This window comes from Orycteropus afer, unplaced genomic scaffold (genome assembly GCF_000298275.1).
Source record: "Orycteropus afer afer isolate SDZICR_OR568_19922 unplaced genomic scaffold, OryAfe1.0 scaffold00254, whole genome shotgun sequence".
Classification (NCBI taxonomy): Eukaryota; Metazoa; Chordata; class Mammalia; order Tubulidentata; family Orycteropodidae; genus Orycteropus; species Orycteropus afer.
This window is the reverse complement of record NW_006921841.1, coordinates 1,511,371-1,533,500: the sequence shown is the minus strand read 5'-3', so window position 1 is coordinate 1,533,500 and position 22,130 is coordinate 1,511,371. Positions and strand designations below refer to the sequence as shown.

Below are 22,130 nucleotides of genomic sequence, written 5' to 3'. Positions count from 1 at the left end.
TAAGAACTAACATCTACTTACATATTTCTATAAAAATGGCAGTCTATGCAATAACTTTCACATTAAAAAGTGGTTAAAACACAGAAACTGGGCATTGGAAAGCTTTTGCAGCTTTAACATGGAATATAGCAAAGGGCTTTGGGGTCAGAGAGTCTAAACTCAAACGCTGTCAGCTACTTATCAGTGATTTGGAACCAGCCCCCCAGCCGGTTGTGAATGTGAAAGGAGGATGTCGAGTCCTTCATGCACTGGGCACACAGGAGGCACTGAAAGGTTACTTCTCCCCGCTCACTTGTGGTTTTAAGGAGATCTGGGATGCGGAGATTCATTAAGGAATTTTTTTTTTTCTTTTACTTTTGAAATAAAAAGAGGCATATTTGTTTCTTAATTCAGTTTCATTTTGATGAAGCAGCTACCTTTTGAGCAATAGCTAATTCTTTAGTTATAATAAACAACATTATATTTAGAAAAATGTAACTTTGGATCACTGATAAGCAGGCCTTTTCTTCTTGGAAAATAAAATGATATTTTAAAATATTAAATATATAAGAAACAAGCCAACAATTGTAATGCCCCAATGAATCCTGAAATTTATTATTTTGGAGAATATCAGATATTGATCCTTTGTTTCACAGCTCATGATTATAATCAGAAAATATACATTTTGAAATGAAAGTCAAAAGAAAATAATTACATATAATACAGATTACAGATTTTCTCATTTGTACATAAGCAAAGCGGTACTAAAAGCATATTCATATGTCCACAATAAGTGAATGTGGCAATTTTCTGTTTAAAGCTGCAGCAACTCAAATCCTCCTAAGGTCAATAAAGACAGACAAATTGAGAAATGCATTCAGGGCTAACACCATGTCTGGCTGTAAACCTATCTTTTCCCTCCCCCATATATATATATATATATATATACTTTATTGCCTTTGTATTTCTGCTGGTTTAATATAATTAGTATACGAAATAGTTATCTTCATTTATTTGGTTTCTAAAAATATATAAAATGCATTGGAACAGAGCTCCTGCAGCTTTCAAGCAATCACTGTGCTGGCATTGAAAGCTTATTCTGAAAATGTAAAAGCAGCAATACTGAATAAATAGGGATTGTTTGATCTTCTCCATACAGCTGCCGGCCTTTGCCCAAAGCTTTAAGATACTGTGTAGCAAATAGTATAAACATGCAACTTAAAAAATGGACATAATATAAAACTTATGAACTGAATTTTAATATAATATAGACTAACAAACATAACTTTAGGTAGAAGAGGGATATGAACACAGCTGTTATTTACATATAAATTAAGGCCTAATTTTTAAAAGGTGATGTACACCAGGAACTGCCCATCTGCCCCCTCACCCTTTGTATGCCTAAAGTCAAGAGGTTTTTTTTTTTTGCCTTTTTCCATATTACTTATTCAATCCATTACAATTCTAACTTGGAAGGCTATTCACAGAAAAGACTTTAAATGAAGAGTTTCTTTTCTCTATAGATTGTTTTGCTCTTATTCACAAAGAAAATTCTTTTAATGCAGGTGCAAATTTTATTTATGCTATGGGACCAAATATAACTTGCTGTACTTCACAACATAAATTATTTACTGTATCAGTTTTGCTTTGGCTATAATTTATGACTAATTGAAATTTTGGAAAGTGATGATTTGTTCACCGATAACTGAATGAATTAAATGGGGAATTCCTATTAATGCCAAAGAAAAGTGTCACAAATTCTCTGTGTATCAAGATGAAAATCAAATGCTAACAAACCAGAATGTACCTCATAAAGACACCAAAAGGACTGAGAAAACCAACTGCAGATCATTGTCTGAGTATAAAGGAATACTTAAAAGGTCATATATTAGTTTGCTATTTAAAATTATTCATAGGTTCAAAAAAATCCTTTTAATGTCTTTAAATACTTGTAGAAAATAATAAAACAATTTTCAGTACAATAAAAAAATCTGTAATTTAATTTGGTATTTAGGACCTGAATATTACCCTAGATGTAAAATTTTATTTGGTATTTCTGTATACCATTGCTTGCTCCTCTCTCTGAAATGTATTCAAAGCTGTGACATTTATTCTAATTCATTTGTATTCATAATAGATAAAAGTGGTAAGGAATAGACTGAAATATTTTAAGATGTCCTAGGGAAATGAGTCTCCCCCCCCCTTTTTTTTTTTCAATAAAAGACATACAAAATAGTCCTGTGTGCTTCCAGAAGTAACAGAACATTGACAAGTATGTCTGCTGAATGCATTCAACACATTCATGTTTAAATACAATTCCCATTGAGGAAACAGTTTTTCTACCTGTAATTAGGTCCCCGAAGATTATTTGGCAGCTTGCAAATTCTGATGACACTGTTAGAGGTTAACTGTGATACTATGCTGGTACTACCAGTTGGAAAGATGCTTCTATTGTTTCTTCAAAGTTATTAGATTAATGCTGATAATAATTTACAACAAATAAGTTGAACACTGAGAAGTGCCCTATGACTTTTCTGCAAGGCATACCAAGGCATCTTTGCAATTTGTAATCATGAAGTTTAATATTTCTTCAATTTAACCTTTTTATTTAATAGAATATGATCAATTTATAAAAATGTTTTTCTTTGTGAATAAGGTCTCAAATTTTCTGAACAACAAAATGATTCTTAGTATAGGATGAGATCTCTAACAGTAAGGCATATATTGGGCATCCAATAAGTCATTATTGTCACAAAAGCTACAAATTATTTTAATTTTTAATTATCATAATTTTAAAATATAGGTAGATATGAAATAACTATTACAAATTGAGAACAAATGTGTACAGGTTATGGTTATTTAGGTAAGAATCATTTATTTCTCAAGTTATTTGCAAAACAGTATAATGGCAAGGTCAATCTGATAACTCCAAGAACCCCCCCCCCCCCCCCCAAAAAAAAAACAGATAAAAAGCTTTAGTTGAGGTCTGCCATTTAGCTGGATTAGAAAAGGCAACTTCATTATTACTTTCAGTACTCTATAAGCTTCTATATATTTTCATAGCCATTCTTAAAATGTTTTCATAGGAAACCTAAGTATAGCAGCATTGTCAGCATTCATTAAACCAAAAATAAGTCAAAATGTGTTAAAATATCCAAAGTTGCCTTCATGCCTAAGACACAACTTACTTCCTTTTACTGTTATCATGACATGTATATATTAATCCATTTTTACTTTTTTCCATGTAAATAATACAGATAATGCATTTTCCTCAGAATTAAAAACTACTTTCTTTAAATTTCCGTTTAAAGTCTTAATTATATTGTACCAAATTTTGATCAGAGGGAATGTAAAAATGGCTAAGATGTGTCAGACCATACTGATCTAGATATTACTTGTGAATCTTAGTTAAGTCATTACTCACAGAAGTGGTACTGACTCATGTTTTGGTTTGATGAATTAAAAAAAGTAATGTATGTACAAATAGCTATTGATGTCTTGTAAAAAGTGAAACTCCAAAATTAAAACAGGTACTGAATGTAAAAAAATACCTACCTCCAATCTACTTTCTCTCTGCATAAATGACTACAGAAATCACAATGGTCCATACTTACAGGGTAAATTATATGCAAGAATAATTTATTCACGTGGTTATGCCAACAGACCAGACATATGAGGTGGATTATTTAAAAAATATGTCACTTAAAGCAACATTCCTGAAGTAGACAAATCTGGTCCTCAGATTCTATTCTTAGAAGATCCATGAGAGTAAAATGACAAGGCAGGGCAGCCTCCAAACACATACTACTAGGAAACCCCTTGCCTGTTTTGATAGATATTCAATAATCACATTTTTTGCTCAACAATGTTTGAAACACTGAAAACTTTGTAAGCATACAATTTACTTTGTGAAAATAATTTTTATTCCGGTATATAGTCGTTTATGAAAGATAAACTGCTAAAAAAAACCACTCTTGAATTATTTCACTAAATAAGCAATAACTAGGATAACTTCACAAAATAAATGGAAGTAGATTCTTTTGGAGTTATTTTCAATGGCGGAGCACCCTACGACAATGTGTAGTTGTTAATCAGCAACATATGAATGGAGTCTGGCGACATGCACACAAAGTCATAATCACACAATATGTAACATAATTAAGCCACAGGATAAGTATTAAAAATATTAAAATATCAACATTCACACATCCACTGATTACATGAATAAATTAAACTAAGCCAGTCACATACTTCTCTTTACTCTTAAGTCACTTTTATTTTGTATACACATAGAATAATACTTTTCCTAATGCTCTCAAAATGCTACAAATAAAAATGAAGGCCTTGCATTACAGCTGCTGGACAGAAATGTCAACACTGTTGAAACGTGAAAACATAGTTCCTTTGTTCTTTAGCATCAGTGCACAGGGTATGGCTCCAAGTGGTTTGCAATTTAGGACAGAAAAAAGATACAGTGGCTTGTGAAATATCTCCTCTGTTCATCATTGGCACAAATCAAAGCAGAAATTTTTACTGTCCTTGGTACCTTTACTGGGTCTCTCCCCCAGAATACACAAGATGTTATACATATATGCCTTCAGGATTAAAACCAGATGAGATAGGATTCTGTAGAATACGAAGATTACTGGGGAGCTGCCGAGATGAACCAGGTCGCTTCAGGGACCCAGACTGGAATGGTGCCTCTATATGGAAATAAAGTCATTTGGTTTAATCACCAACTTGGAGTATTTAGCAATATGAAAACTACAATATATCTTGCCCTAAACAACCAAGAACCTGAAGCAGAGAGCTGCATATACTAACAACTGCAATCTCTTACGGAAATGGGGATGAGACCAACTTTGACCCTCTCGAATGGAGATTAATTCAATAAACCAATTTTTCATGATTTGAACAGTTAGTAAATCTTTTTAAAAAGTGAATGTCTTAGTCTCTTAGTGATGCTATAACAGAAATAGCCCAAGAGGGGGTCTTGCGAACATCAATTTATTTCCTCACAGTTTAGGGAGGCTAGAATTCCAAATTTTGGATACTAACTCTAGGAGATGGCTCTGTCTATCCTGAAAGAAAATCCTGGACTCTTTCACCTCTTTACCTTCAGTTCCTTGGTGACCTCCAGGTGGTATCAGTCTTTTCCCATTTGTGTTTGCTGCTCCTTTAATATCTCAAAAGTGACTGACTTAAAACACACCCTACACTGATATGGGTTCACTGACATAAGAAAGAAAACCTTATTCCCAAATGGTTTACACCGACAGTATGAGGATTAGGTTTTCACCACATATTTTTTGGGGGGCACAATTCAATCTCTAACAGTGAGCATTTTGCTTCTTTTTCTTTTCTACATCTATACACAAATTCGGCAGTGTCTTAAATATAAGCACAAATCAATATGAAAAACCTTTAGGAGAGGAAGGAGGAAAAGTGGAAAAGCAATAGGAACTGAGAGAAGCTAAAATTCAAAGTAAACAGACTATGATTCATAAATACTTTAGGAAAAGATTTTACAAAGAAGTAGGTTAAAACTAATGATAAGATATTTGGTGATTACTTGACCACTTAAGTAAATAAATAACATAAATACTGATTTTCCCCAGAAGCTAGAAGTTTTTAAGTTGGCCCCAAAATTAGCTATGAATGGTAGGAGAACACTAACTAAAAGCAAACAGTTTATTCAAAGTTAATCAGTGAGAATAAATGGAAAAAAAAAAAAAAAAAAAAACAGATTTATCAATCTCTTACCTCTTTCTATGTCTGCATGGGAGGCCTCTACTTCAATGGGCTCGGCTGGCAAAACCGTAACTTTTGTCCCCGTCTGCTGGATAAATTGCTGGAGATTAACTTGCCGCAGCTCTTTAGTTAATTGCTCCAGTTCTTGTTCTTTGTCCTAGATAAAAGATAATTGGGGAGAAAAAAAAAATTTTCCCCTCCCTCTTCTGAGGGTTCACTACTGGCCAGCTAGAAACAATCCACCAGCTACAGTGGTTGAATGTGGCATACTTGGCTTTCACAAGAACACATTAAAAGATCTGGCTTGTATTATACAATACATAATAGGCAAAAGGGATCAATTCACTCTTTGGCATGGGCAAACTGAAAACAAGGAAAAGACAATAGCTTTTGCGTACCTTACTGTTAAATGTGATGCGTTCCTCTTTTAGGAATATCATTATGTTACCTACTGATATCCTCCTGATATAAATATGGTATGTCTATAAACTTTTATCATTACAATACTGGTTCCCACCTGTACCAATGTTACAGCAATCTTGACAAGCTGATCACTATTAAATTTCTCTGTTAAGCACTTCTTGTTGTTACTTGCCGTTGAGTTGGACTGGACTCCTAGAGACCCCTCCTTGGGTTTCTGAGGCAGTATCACTACAGAAGTAGATTGCCCAACCTTCCTTCCGAGGAGTGGCTGATGGATTTGAACCACCAGCCTTCTGGTTAGCAGTCAAGTGCCTTAGGCACGACGCTACCAGAGCTCCTATTAACCACTCATAGCTGACTGTAAATTTGGTCCATGAGAGTTCATGTTTTTTGTCGTGTGTAAACTGTCATGGGATCTGTTACTGAGATTTATTCCATAAACATGAGGAAAGGAGATTCACACAAGATTCTCATTAAAACCAAAAAACCAAACTCACTGCCATAGAGGTAATTCTGACTCATAGCAACCCCCCATTGGGTTTCCAATGCTGTAAATCTTTACAGAAGCAGACTGTTTCATCTTTCTTCTGCCAGAGCAGCTAGTGGTTTCGAACCACCAACCTGGTTAGCAGCCAAATACCTTAACCCTTTGACATAGATAGACTGAGAACTATAGAATCTAAAGAAGATCAAGCTTTGGCAATTGGAAAGCTCAAAAAGGCAGGCTTATTTAAATGGACTTTTTTTTGTCTCCTCTACAACTGTAAGAAAAGGTGGCAAGGTTGTACCTAGGTTGGGTGTGTTTGAGGGATTTGGTAGAGGTGCCATCCAAAATCACTGCCATCAAGTTGATTCTGACTCATAAGGACACTACAGAAGAGCTTCTTAGCCCTTCTATTGGTGTGAGGAAAACAACTAACTTCTGAGTCTGGTTCTTTTCTTGGCTCTCTAGACAATTTCCCCCCCTACCATATGCTGTTCTAGTAGCCAAAGTTTGGTCATCTAAGAATAGCTGAAATGCCTAGAAAATGCAGTTTTAAAAGTGATCATTTTGGCATTTTGGTTGGATTGAAAAGGATTTTATATGGCCTATGGATGTTGGTAGGAGCTCGGTAGCATAATGCCTAAAGCATTTGACTGCTAACCAGAAGGCTGGTGGTTCAAACCCACCAGCCACTCCTCGGAAGGAAGATGGGGCAATCTACTTCTGTAGTGATACTGCCTTGGAAACCCAAGGAGGGGTTGTGAGTCGGGTCCAACTTGACGGCAAATAACAACAACAACAACATGGATATTGGTAAGGCACTCTGGTGGTGCAGTGGTTAAAGCATTCGGCTGCTAATCAATTAAAGTCAGTGGTTCAAACCCACTAGCTGCTTCAGGGGAGAAAGATGAGGCAGTCTGCTTTCATAAAGATTTACAGCATTGGAAACCCTATGGAGCAGTTCTACACTGACCTATATACGTCACTATCAGTCAGCAAGTGACTCAATGACAATGGGTTTGCTTTGGTTTTGGAGGAATGTTGGTAAAGTTCTAGAGTGTTTCACAAAGTCTCTTTAGCCATTATGAATACTGATTGATTATTGCATGCATAATGTCTCAGATTCCCAGGATAGTTTGGTACTATACTCACTGCCGTTGAGTCAGATCTGACTCATAGCATCCCCTCTTTGGGTTTCTCAGGTGGTATCACTACGGAAGTAAGATTGCCCCTTCTTCCTTCCGAGGAGTGGCTGGTGGGTTTGAACTGCCAGCCTTCTGGTTAGCACTCAGATGCCTTATACACTATGCCACCAGAGCTCCCAGTTTGGTACTAGGACAGGATTTATGTACTACATTCAGTATGCACAAAAAGGAGGGAATGGTTAATTCTACTTCAGGTAAGGAAAGTTAACAGTGACTCCTGCTTGCTAGGTATTGGAAGAAGCCTAGGAAACTGAAAGGAGCAGGGAGGATTACTTATTTCCTACAACAGACCTGGGAAATCGCTTCAGATCTTGCAGGTGTCTTCAATCAAGAAGTAACTGAGGTCAACAATTACTCAAAAGCAAAGATAAGGTGGCAGGTAAACTAGAGTACTGGAAAGGGAACAACTTACCACAAAGAGAATGTAGACATACTTGTGATAAATGTAACTGATGTCGCTGAACAATTTGTGTGTTGTTGTTGTTGTTATGTGTCACTGAGTCGGATCCAACTCACAATGACCCCTCCTTGGGTTTCTGAGGCAGTATCACTACGGAAGTAGATTGCCCCATCTTCCTTCTGAGAAGTGGCTGGTGGGTTTGAACCACCGGCCTTCTGGCTATAAGTCAAGTGCCTTACCAGAGCTCCTGAACAATTTGTGTGGAAACTGTCAAATAGGAACCTAACTTGCTGTGTAAACTTCCAGCAAAGACTCAATAAAATCTTATTTAATAAAACAAAAAAGACCCTATACAATAGAGTAGAATTGCCCAATAGGATTTCCAAGGCTGTAAATCTTTATAGAAGCAGACTGCTTCATCTTTTTCCACGGAGCAGCTGGTGGGTTTGAACTACTGACCAATTGGTTAATGGCCAAATGCCTTAACCCCTGTGCCACCCGAGCTCCTTTTGGTAGAGGGAGGAGGACAGATTAGAAATGAGTGGCTGTGTTTCACATACTTTGACCGTAGAGGCAACTTGGTAATATGCTAGTAGTTTGACTTTTCAGTAGGTAGTGGGATTTACTAGTAATTATCATAAACAGGTATTTCTTGTAAACAATATTGAAGGCAACAATTTCTAACTGTACCCTTTTTTAAGTGCCACAATGAATTCGCATACTGAAAATCAGAGGCTGGTAATCTGCTGCTGCATGACAAGTTCCTGGTTTTCAGTACTTTGGCGGGAGCTTTTTCTCTCATTATATTGGTGACAGAGAAAGTGGATCACATGTCTTCATGAAACCTCAGCTTTCTCTGCCTGCAGAGCTGTTCTTATTTGAAAGGTGCTCTCTCCAAAGGTCAATGTGTAGAGCCACCACTTAGGGAATCTTGTTACAATGTAGATTCTGAACTTCTAACAAGTGTGTCCTGAAGTTGCCCAGCACAGGTCACAATCTGATAGAAAGTTTCTAAACCAGCACTGTGCAACAGAACTTTCTCTGATTATGGAAATGTTTCGTATCTGCACTGTCCAATGTGGTAGTCACTAAACACATGTGACTACTGAGCACTTTAAACATGGCCAAGTGCAACTGGAAACAGAAATCTCAATATACTTAATATTTTTGAAACAGCTTTATTGAATACTATTTGTTTAAACTATTATATATGGCTAGTGAACAGTACAGATCTAAACATAGTTTCATCAGTTGTGTCTCTGTTTCATTGCATCAGCTAGTGACAGTTTGATGCACCTTTCCAATTAACTCCCATAACACCTACCACAGTGTCTTTTAAAATTGAATGAGCAGGGTATAAGTGGCAAGATATAAATGTTCTTATATATGAACCAGAGAGGGGAAAATGTGAGAGGAACGTTTATGTCTCTTTCCTCAGGAAAACAGAAGAGGGTACTGTACAAATAGGAGGAGGGAAGGGGACTACTCTTATCTCAGGAAAGAAGATGGGGTTGACAATAATACTGAAGTGACAGATAAGCAGTTGGCCAGCCACACAATTCTTGGAAAGTCACTCCTTGGTCATCTCTTTCAGCTTTGGTTTCCTTATCTCTAAAGGAGAAGATCAGATTCACTACCTCATCATTAGTGTTCATTTCAGCTATGAGATTCTATGTTCTTGTATCCAATTACCTCCTGTTACAACTGCCACAGTAAAAACTGTTTCTTCCATGGACTAAGGGTCAGTGTGGTTTTAGTTCTCATCGCACATCCAAGCTCTGTTGTAGGTCACAAGGATTCTAAAAATCTTGTAAACAAGGGTAGGTTTCTAATTGTTTAAATGTAAGGTAAAGTAGGCAGTAGTTAAAGGTTACAAGACTATATTAACTCAGTAATGCAGAAGAAATGCATTATTTATAAATGTTCTTACCTGTAACCGTTTGGTGGCTTGCCCAAGAGATCTCTCCACAGCTTTAATACCGTTTTCCAACCTCAGACTCTGCTGGCCTTGAATGTCAATTTCCCCTTTGACCTTACCAATCTTTCCTTTAACCTCTTCTTCATTGACTTGTGCCTCCTGAACCTCCCTTTGCAATTTTTCTGCTTCAAGGCCATTTTCCATAGTCTGGATCTGAGCCAAATAGTCCTTTAATTTACTCTCACATTCTGTTATCTTCTGTCTTATTTCTTGAAGTTGATCCTTCAGCTGTTTTTCATTTTCCTGTTCAATCTGTAACTCATTTTCCCAAAATTCTTCCTCCTCAATTTCGACATCATTTCTTTTGATCTTTTGCTCTAGGCGGACAATTTCCTCTTCAAGGTTAGAATTATATTTTTGCTCCCAAAATCGTATTTCTACTTCATTTGATTCCAGCTGTTTCTCAATGGATTGAAGCTTCTCTGTCTGTAAACAGATCAGCTTCTTCAACTCGTCTGCTGTTGTTTTGCAGTTATTCAGCACCTTTTGCTTGAACTCCGTTTCTTTATTTTTTCCAAAAATGTCCATTAATCCTTTGGCACCTCCTGTAAATGTTAATGATTTCCTTTTGGGCTCTCTCCTTTTGATTGCTTTGTCATTCTGAGGCCTCAGTTTAGCTAAGGGAGGCAAACTCTGCCTGTATAAAGTTCTTTCAGGAATTCGGGCCACACTATCTGAAGTGGGTCGCTCACTGAGAGATGGCCCTGTTCGACGTAAAATTAGCTGTACATCACTGGCATACTGCCCCCATTTGTTTAAGGATATGATAGGGTTTTCATGAGGTGCTAAGTGTCTTTCAGTATCTCTCCATTTTTCTATAAGGGTGTACCTTCCAGTTCGACCTAGGTAAAAAGGATAAGATTCAACTGTCAATGGTTATGCGATAGCTAAGATAATGCAACCGAGGGTGGTATTTGGTAACTGTTTTTTTTTTTTTTTTTTTTAATTTTATTTTGTTGTTCTTGTTGAGAATATACACAGCAAAACATACACCAATTTCATTTACACTGATTACATTCCTCAAGTTGTGCAACCATTCTCACCCACCTTTTTTGGAGCTGTTCTTCTCCTATTAACATAAACTCACTTTCCCCTAAGGTTCTTATCTAATCTTTCGAGTTGCTGTTGTCAATGTGATCCCGTATGGACAGTTCTTAAAAGAGCTCAAGGCAGACATTGTTTTACTAGTTAAGCTAAACTACAGTTTGGTTTTAAGAAGACTTTAGGGGATATTTTTGGTTTAAGGTTTAAATATTACGACAGCAGTTTCAGGGGTTCATTTAGCCTCTATGGCTCTAGGATGTCTGGATTCCATGACAATTTGAAATTTTGTTCTGCATTTTCCTTCTTTTGATCAGGAATCTTCTATAGAATCTTTGATCAAAATATTCAGTGATGGTAGCCAGGCACCGTACAGTTCTGGTCTCATGGCCAAGAAGGCAGGTTGTTCATGAAGGCAATCAGCCACACACTACATATCCTCACCCCTCCTATTCCTGACCCTCTTTCTTCCTCAACTGTTGTGCCTGAGATGGTTGTCTGCAAGCTCGCAAGCCCCTGGTACTAGGCAATAAACCAGGAGGTAGAACAGAAGCATTAAATATGTTATTAGGCCAGCCAATTAACTGGGCTGTCCCATGAAACCATGACCCTAAGGTTCCAAACCAAGGAACCAAATCCATGAAGTTTTTGGTTGTACATAAGCAGCCTCAGTAGCTTTTTACTGTTTGTTGTTGTAAATATATCTACCACACTTGACAACTTCTTGACAGCAATTACAATAACTGGATGTAACCCTACCCTGAATCAATGCACTTTGTCTTGATTAACATAAAAGGGTAGAGTTTTTGAGTCAAGTCCACAGACTGCTTTTAAAACTTTCGCTTGAAGATACCAAAACCCTCACAACAGGTAACCAAATTATAGGATGTGAATTGCATATAGTCTTCCAGACACTGCTCAGAAATTCAGCTTTATACTTTAAACCTTGGAGGATCTAACACATCTGTCAAATACCTGATTTTCTAGAACTTCTTGTTTGGGGGGCAGACCTCTAGCTGGGACAAAGGGGGACACTGAAACTTCCCATTTGAAGCTGTGAGGGAATAGGCCTAGGAGCTAGGTAGAACTTCAAAACTTGAAACAATTTATCCTTGCAAATCCCTCTGTTCTGCACACAAGGACTTTGGAAGGTTGGAGACTCTACTTTCCCTCCTAGAGGGAGATAAGATGCCAATGGAGAACCTGCTACTCAGCTAACAGGCAGCTGCCTAGATGTCCCCTCTGTCTCCCAAGAAGTGCTTAGTCAAGCCAAAGCTCACAGTTGATATCTTCCTGCTCAACAGTGGCAAATAAACTGCCACAATATAAATAATTGTTGAAAACAATTTCATAAAAAAAAGGGGGGAGGGTGTTGAAATGCAGAGGTTGTATTCAGTTTTGATTGTAATGGTTTTAAAGATTCTTGGAAAACTTTTTTCAAGTGACATTATTAATAAACAAAACCAGAATAAAATCACATTAGGAAAAAAAAAAAAAGCTGAACCTAACTAAAAATTATAAAAGATAAAGTTTCAGAAGATAATATAATGTCATAAGCTTGAACAAGCTTCTTAAATTATTTTCATTTATGGTAAATCAGATGGATTATTTTAATTTGTCCATTAGTAGTTAATATTATTACAAAGTAACTGACCCTGCCATCTAGCAATTATAATAATGGAATATATAGCTGTTGATTTATCTTCTATGCCTCCTTTTAGGTTCATAAGCTTCTTAACCAATAGGGGTATTTTCTGAATGAATGAGTCAATAAAAGGAGATCTAAATGTGTAAATATGAACACCCATGTATGCAATTCAGAAGTGGCACATAGAGAATGATTTTATTCTAAATATATGGGCATGTTCTCATCTAAAAAAACCCCGAATCTTGGGTGTATGGGTGAAAATCAGTGCTTTGGAGGCGAACAGATTTGAGCTTTAATCCCAAGTAAACTATTTACTAGATAAGTAATATAAATTCACTTTTAAAATGGGAACAGCAACATACCTTGTAGGTTCTGAGGGTTAAGTACAATGAATGCCTACCATCCTCCCTGGCACACAGAGGCAATCAACAAATGGTGTTGTTGTTGCTATGTTGACTCAGACCCGACTCATAGCGACCCCTCCTGGGTTTCCGAGGTGGTATCACTATGGAAGTAGATTGCCCAACCTTCCTTCTGAAGAGTGGCTCGTGGGTTTGAACCGCCAGCCTTCTAGTTAGCAGTCAAGAGCCTTAGGCACTATGCTACGTAGCCATTATTAATTTAAGACATTGCTATTCACATAACAAGAGAGCTGACATATTAAACTTAAATTTTCTTTAAATAGTGAAGTCCTCCAATGTGTCAAAACAATAACCAGACCTGTAACAAAGAAGTCCTTCTTAGGTAACTTTCAGCAACTCCTAACTGCAAAGCTGGACACAGTGGAAAGGATCAGGGCTCTGGAGTCAGAAGGCCTGTGTCTAAACCTGGCTCTGCCATCTACTTACAAGATTTGGGCAAATTATTAAATTTCCTCATCTATAAGATGAAAGTAGATTTTCTTACCTCACAAAATTGTTCTGAGAGTCAAGTGGGAAGGTAAAATACAAAAGTGCTTTGAAAAATGCCACACAAATATTGTTGTTGTTGTTGCTGTTATATGCCGTCGAGTTGACCCCGACTCATAGCAAATATTAGTTGTTAGTATTATCAAAATATCCAAGCAAATAAGAGAAATGGAAAAGAAAGGCTTAGCACTGTTTTTCTTGGAATCAAGAAAGCATTTAATGATTTCCTAGTTAAAAATTACTGTATTTGTCCCAAGAAAAACCACATGACACACAAACAAGGTTAAAACTATCGCATGTATATAAATTGCTTCAAAAATCACAGCATTCTGTGTTCTTGTTCTGCTGCCTACTAAGTACTTTTAAATATCTTGTGTCCTTGTCAATAATATGAAAGAGTAAATCAACAAAACCACTTCCATATCTATCAGGCCAATGGGAGGGGAAAAACCCAAACCCGTTGCTGTCATGTCAATTCTGACTCACAGTCTCCCTAGAGGATAGGGCAAAACTGCCCCTAGAGTTTCCAAGGCTGTAAATCTTTATGGAGGCAAAGTGCCCCATCCTTCTCTCATAAAGCAACTGGCGGGTTCAAACAGCCAACCTTCTGGTTACCAGATGAGTACTTTATCACTGTGCCACTAAGGCTCCTTTCAGGCCAATGAAGCATTTTTAAAAGGAAAACTGAATCATTACATTATAGAGTGAAATTAAAGACTTAAAAGACTCTAAATAGTCATAATTAAATATAAATTTGAATTTTCCAATGTTTAATAATTGCTGTCTTCTGAGAGTATCTTGGTAAAGAATATTTTGGAATTATTTTAGTTGCTAGCTTTTTCTTTCTTTTGTTAAATAATGAATATTTAGTGCTATAAGGTAAAATATAAAATACTCCATCCAGCAATATGAGAAAGCTTTTTTTTTTAAGTAAATGAATTAATAGCTTCGATTTTATAATGGAAATTAGGTCTTAAATAATTTATACAGGAATCAAATCCCATAACCAATGTTTTTAATACCCATAGTTGGCAAGGCCCTACAGATCCTGTCAATCTCATTTAATTATATACTATGCAAGGAAGATGGGGCAATCTATTTCCATAGTTATACTGCCTCAGAAACCCAAGGAGGGATCACTATGAGTTGGATCCAACTCGACGGCAGTGAATTATAGTTGAGTATGTACTATGCAGTTTAAAACTAATAAAAATTTCCTATCTATTGCTTCTGCTGTTTAAGACATTTTAGCTCTCTGAAACTGTGAACTACTGTTGTATAATTTGTAATCCAATTACATAATAGTAAACAGTGATTATAATTTTAAGTAGTTGAAGTAACTGGGTCCAATGCCAAGAATGATAAACTTCAAATAATGAGGAAAAATCACATAAAGAGTATTATGGATTGAATTGTGTGTCTCAAAAATATGTGTTGTAAATCCTCACTTCTCTGCCTGTATTTATAATCCCATTTGGGAATGAAGTATCTTTGTTATATGAATGGGACTGGCTTAGTGTAGGGTGTTTTACGTCAATCTCTTTTGAGATACAAAAGAGATTAAAACCAGGGAAGAGAGATGCCAAGCCGCGAAGAGAGATGCCAAGCCGCATGAAGATTACACCAAGGAGCTGAACCTCAAAGACATAAGGACCTTCCTCCAGAGCTGGAGGGAAAAGAGAGAGAAAGCCTTTCCCTACAGCCAGCATCCCGAAATCTGGACTTCTAACCTCCTAAACTGTGAGAAAATAAATTTGTTTGTTAAAGCCATCCACTTGTGCCATTTCTGTTACAGAAACACTAGATAATAAGACAGAAACTTTAACGCATCAATGGAATTTTAATGGAACAGATTTAAAAGAAATTAAAGATTATGCTTACCTAATTTAAAACAGAGTATGTAACTATGAAGTAATAGGAAGTTTTTGAAAATAGACAGCAGAACTCAAATATTCAAATGTGAGTCACCCAGGAACATTATGTTCTTAATTCAACAATTTTTTTTGTTGCCATCATTTTTACAATTTTAGGAAATTTCTCTTTAGGGCCATAAAATAAAATCATTATATAATAGGCACATCTTGTTATTTATTCAACAACAAATATATATATAAAACAGTTACTATTTATCAAAAACAGTGCCAAATCCTGGGGATATAAATTCTATTAAATATCTTGATCATCACCCTCTTTGCAAGCTTTAGTTTTAATTGATAATTTCTTTTTAAGCCCCAAATCTTCCACACTCCAAAGATGAAAACATCATCGAAAAGACTCAAAAGAATGTGACAGAAAGCTGGTACTAATCTGTTGTGAATTTAAAGCTAACACATCTTCATGTTTTAGGAATATTAGAAGTAACACCTGATTTATTCCTTATCTATGGTGAACAAACTACTTCATACCAGTGAATTTTCCAAATAACAGATACTGTGTTCCTTAAGCTATGAACACCTTGCTGAAAATGTTATAATCTATAATTTTATAATCTGTATGAGCCCAGGATTCTTATGCAGACTCCAGTGAGCATAACTAATCTGTTCCATGCTTACTTACAGTTCTTTTAATGAACATTGATCTCTGTAACAGAACTTACATGGTGGTATTTTATAGTCTACAAAATGTATATATCATCTTTATTTGTTCTGTGAATTAAGCAGAATAGGTATCACGATCCTCATTTTATCAGTGAAGAAATCAAATCTTAAAGCATTTAAAACAATTTTCCAATGATGTACAGCTATTTGGCAAGTATCATTGTTTTCGCTATACTGTTCAAGTTCTGAATGAAAATATTATGGTAACTGTTATGATAGATAATTTATTTTAGGATGACAGTAATATAATAAAATAATATCTGTGAGTATAACTTGTCAGCTAGTTGTGCATTCAACCCCTAGTAGAATCATTCACAGTGTATTTTCCCAATGTGTGGGCAAGAATATCATGTAATCACAGAATTACTGCACATAAACTTAAGGACTATGTACAGTTATAGGACAAATACTATTTGCTAGGTATTGTGCTGATTACATAAACAATATTAACAAAAACGTAGCTAATAACACTTATCACTACAGGCATTAAGATTTGGGGAATGGTTTGTTACTGCAGCATAATCTAAGCCTTCCTGATGGATGTGTGCTGTGATGCATTTCATGTTCCTTAGTCTTTCATAGCTATGGAAAATATAGAAGCCACTTAGATTTAAGGATAATTAGACTACAAAATCCAAAAACCAAACTCACTGCTGTTGAGTCGAATCTGACTCACAGTAACCTCTCCTTGGGTTTCCAAGGCAGTGCCTCTATACAAATAGATTGCCCAGTCTTCCTTCCCAGGAGTGGCTGGTGGGTTTGAACTGCTGGCCTTCTGGTTAGCAGTCAAATGCCTTAGGCACTACATCACCAGAGCTCAGTAAATATTAAAAGTGTAACTGATGACTTTGTCTATAAGAAAGCAGTATATTTTACTGCTAAAGATTTTTTCTTGTTTCAAATTAATTCAGTCAGTCACTGTATTTTCTAACAGCTGCCCACTGAGATTCTAGGGGGCATAACTGACACAGTTATTAGCAGCATTCTTCAATCAGACCACTTGGGTTTAAACCTCAGGATTCTACATATTAGCTGTCTGAGTTTAGACCCGGCTACCATTAAGTTGATTCTGATGCACAGTAATTCGATGGGTGTCAAAGCAGAACTATGCCCCACACAGTTTTCAAAGCTGAGTTTTTGGAAGTAGATCACCAGGGCTTTCTTCTGAGATGCTGGTGGGTGGGTTCAAACCACCAACCTTGCAGTAGACAGCTGAGCATGTTAACCACTGTTCCCCACAGGTGCTCCTAGGAACTTAGGCAAGTTATTTAACATCCTTGTGCCTCAGTCTGAACATCTTTAAGTGCTTATCTCATGGGATCATTATGTGGAATCAAATGACATGGAGTCCCCGGGTGGTGTAAATGGTTAAGTCTAGACTATTAACTAAAAGGTTGGTGGTTCAGACCCACTCAGAGGTGCATCAGAAGGAAGTTTTGGTGATTTGCTTCTGAAAGGAAACCCTATGGAGAGCAGTTCTACTCTGCACCCTTGGGATCATCATAAGTTGGGACTGAACTGATGACAACTAGCAACAGCAGCCATAGGAAAAAGTACACTTTAAAACTATAAAGTAATATATATATGTATATATATATATATTTTTACAAGCTGAAGGCTTCTCCAACTCACACAGCTGCAGGGGCTGATGAATCTAAGGTCAGCAGGTAAGAAAGCAGTCGGTGGGCTCACAGGCTGTAAAGGCAACAATCCCAACACTGGCAGCCAATACGGCAAGCCACTGGTTGCAGTCCAGGAAGCAGAGATGATGATGAGCCAGATGCTGGATCTAAATCTAGTAGAAATCCAGAGAGTTTTCTAGATATATTGGAAGCAGGCCACACCCCAAAGGAACTCCCTTTCAACTAACTGACTGCTCACAGCAGATCTCATTATGGGGGTGATTGATTATATTATATCAGATCTCAACATGGAAGAAAACTGTATAACTGCTAAACCACTTAGAATCATGGCCTAGCCAAGTTGACACACAACCTTAACTATCACAGATGTATTAACAAACACCAAACTAGAGTTCAGAATGAAATGTATTTCTTTCAAAACTAATTTTGTTGGGAGAAATTACATGAAATAGGGCATCCCAGGAAATGTCTGCTCCACCTTGGGCCCCAGCCCCAATCAATTTGTTTTGTTTTGGTTCCAAATGAAAGAGATGTAGGAACAAGAACATAAAAAGTGAGAACAAAAAAATTCTGAATCTTTGGTACTTTAATTGGCTGGAGTATCTGGCTGGTGCAAATGTTAAACCCTTGTCTACTAGCAGAAAGGCTGGAGTTTCAGATCGACTGAAAGGTGCTTCAGAAGACAGGCCTGATGGTCTGTTTCCAAAAGGTCCCAGCCTTGAAAACCCTATACGGCACAGTTCTACTCTACGCACATGGGGTGGCTGTAAGTCGGCCTCAACTAGCTGGCAATCAGCAGTACCACCACCACTCTCTTCTCTTCTGTACTCTTTATTAGCTGTACTTTATTTCTGTGGTCAGTCCTAAGCCACCTGAGGACAGAAATACATCCTTCTCATGTTTTTGGTTTGGAATACTATAGATGTATTTCACTTGGAATACTGTAAATGTATTTTCTCCACCACAATTGAGACAGATGATGTCAAAGGCTTTCTGTTCTACTTATAGACTTGAGAAGCAGCTTGAGCTCTGAAATAATGGAATTTCTTGGCTAACAAGGCAGAATATTTATAATCTCTCAGAAAGTTCAGGATGTATACTGACCAAACACATAGTGCATTCTTGCTGAGCAGTTAAACCACTTGCTGCCAATTAAGTGTATTAATCATGATTTGAATTTTACCTATTCTGTTTAATTTGACGATGTGCTCTATTTGCACCACTTAATCAATTTGTCAAGGAAGTTGAAAATTAGTGTGTAAACAATTTCTTCTATGCTTTTAAAAAACACTTATATCATATAGAAAAACTAACTCAAAATGGGTCAAGGACCTAAATATAAAAACTAAAATTCTTGGAAGAAAATGTGGGAGAAAAGCTGTGGACCTAGTTTTTTGACACTGGCTATCAGACACGAAAACAAAAGCAAGAGCTGCAAAAGAAAAACAGATAAAGGGAACCTCATAAAAATTAAATACATTTGCCAATCAAACAATTTAGTGAAAAGACTAAAAAGACAACCTACAGATTGGGAGAAAATTTTGGGGAGCCATATATCCTATAAGGATTTAATATCCAAAAAAATATAAAATACTTTTATACAACTTAGTAACAAAACCACCATTCATTTGTCAGTATGTTATACTTTGGTGGCTTGTGAGTTGCTGTGAGGCTGGAGGTTATGCCACTGGTATTTCAAATACCAGCAGGGTCACACATGGTAGGCAGGTCTCAGAGGAGCTTCCAGACTAAGACAGACTCCGAAAAAGGAAGAGGCCACCCACTTCTCCCAATATTGGCCAGTGAAAACCTTTTGAATAGCAGTGAAAATACTGTGTGATATATTGCTGGAAAACCTGATGAATAGCCCTGAAACACTGATATAGTGCTGGAAAATGAGCCCCTCAGGTTGGAAAGCACTCAAAATACGACTAAGGAAGCGCTGCCTCCTCAAAATAGACTGGACCTTAATGACGTGGATGGAGCAAAGCTTTTGAGACCTCCATTTGCTGATGGGGCATGACGCACAATAGGAAGAAACAGCTATAATCATCCATTAATAATTGGAATGTGAAGTGTATGAAGAAATTTGGAAAGTGTATCTAAGAAATTTGGAATTTGTCAAGAAATGAAATGTTAACACAAACAGATCAATATCCTAAGCATTAGTAAGCTGAAGTGGACTAGTATTGGCCCTTTTGAATCAGACAATCATATTGATGTACTATACTGGGAATAACAAAGTGAAGAGGAATGGCATTGCATTCATCATCACAAAGAATGTTTTAAGGTCATTGTACTTGAAGTACAACACTGTCAGTGATAGGATAATATCCATATGCCTACAAGGAAGATCAGTTAATACTACTATTACTCAAATTTACACACTAACCACTAAGCCAAAGATGAAGAAATTGAAGATTTTTACCAACTTCTATAGTCTGCAATTGACCAAACATGCCATCAAGATGTACTGATTATTACTGGTGACTGGAATGCAAAAGTTGGAAATGAAAAATCATCAGTAGTTGGAAAATATGACCTTGGTGACAGAAATGATGCCAGAGATCAATGACAGAATTTTGCAAGACCAATGACTTATTCATTGCAAATACCTTTTCTCAACAGCATAATCGGCGATTATGTGCATGGACTTCACCAGATGGAATACGCAGAAATCAGATCAACTACATCTGTGCAAAGAGGAAGTGGAAAAACTCAGTATCATCAGTTAAAACAAGGCCAGGTGCTGACTGTGGAATAGACCATCAATTGCTCATATGCAAGTTCAAGCTAAAGGTGAAGAAAATTAAATTGTGGTAAATTGTAGTCAATGTCACGAGACAAAGTGTATGTGAACTTTTATATGGAAAGTGAATTTGCTCTGTAAATTTTCACCCAAATCACAATTAAAAAAAAAAAAATTTAGAAAAAAAAAATCATACATGAAAAACTAAAATAGTCATTAAAAAAACAGGAAAGGAAGAAAAGATCAAAATGGATGTCAGAAGAGACTCTGAAACTTGCTCTTGAAAGGAGAATAGCTAAAGCAAATGGAAGAAATGACAAGATAAAAGAGCTGAACAGAAGATTTCAAAGGATGGCTTGAGAAGGCAATGTAAAGTATTATAATGAATGAGCAAAGACCTGGAGTAAGAAAACCAAAAGGGAAGACCACACTCAGCAGTTCTCAAGCTGAAAGAACTGAAGAAAAATTTCAAGTCTTGAGTTCCAACACTGAAGGATTCTATGGACAAAATACTGAATGATGCAGGAAGCATCAAAAGAAGGAAGGAATGAATACGCAGAGTCACTTTACCAAAAAGAACTGGTTCATGTTCAATTATTTCAGGAGGTAGCATATGATCAAGAACCAATGGTACTGAAGGAAGAAATAAATCTAAGCTGCACTGAAGGAAGTGGTAAAACAAAAACAAAAACAAAAAAACAAGGCTCCAGGAACTGATGGAACACCCATGGAGATGTTTCAACAAATGGAGGCAGTGCCGGAGAAGCTTACTCATCTATGCCAAGTAATCTGGAAGACAGCTACCTGCCCAGCTTCTGGCCAAAAAGCAAAATCCACTACACGTCTATCAACAGATGAAAGGATGAACAAAATGTGGTATATTCATATTCTAAAGTATTACTCAGCAGTGAAGAGAAAAGAAATTCTGATGAATGCCACAATATGGCTTAACCTTGAAAACATTATGCTGAGTGATATCAGTTAGTAACAAGATGACAAATACTTACAACTTGTATCATCTCACTTATATAAAATAAGCAATTAAGCAGAACTGATTAGTAGTTACCAGGGGTAAAAAGGGTGGTGGGGTAAAGGGGAGTTTTTGCTTAGCAGGCAGTGAGTTTATGTTAATGGTAGAAAAATATTTTGGAAATGAATACTGAGAGTGGTTGCACAATTTGAAGAATATAATTTGTTGTTGTTGTTATATGCCATTGAGTCAGACTCGACTCATAGGGACCCCTCCTTGGGTTTCCGAGGTGGTATCACTACAGAAGTAGATTGTCCAACCTTCCTTCCGAGGAGTGGCTGGTGGGTTTGAACT

The 22,130-nt window shown here is 36.7% G+C and overlaps 1 protein-coding gene across 1 annotated transcript in view; it reads right to left on the bottom strand.

Moving 5' to 3' along the window:
- Positions 1-4,560: 4,560 nt before the first annotated feature.
- Positions 4,561-22,130, bottom strand: part of RASSF8 (Ras association domain family member 8) — a 23,724-nt gene continuing 6,154 nt past the window's right edge. The window contains exons 2-4 of the mRNA XM_007949779.2: positions 10,173-11,062; positions 5,743-5,887; positions 4,561-4,682 (exon numbers count right to left, since the gene is read on the bottom strand). Coding sequence (XP_007947970.1) covers positions 4,561-4,682; positions 5,743-5,887; positions 10,173-11,062 — 1,157 coding nt within the window. The remainder of the gene's footprint in view (positions 4,683-5,742; positions 5,888-10,172; positions 11,063-22,130) is intronic.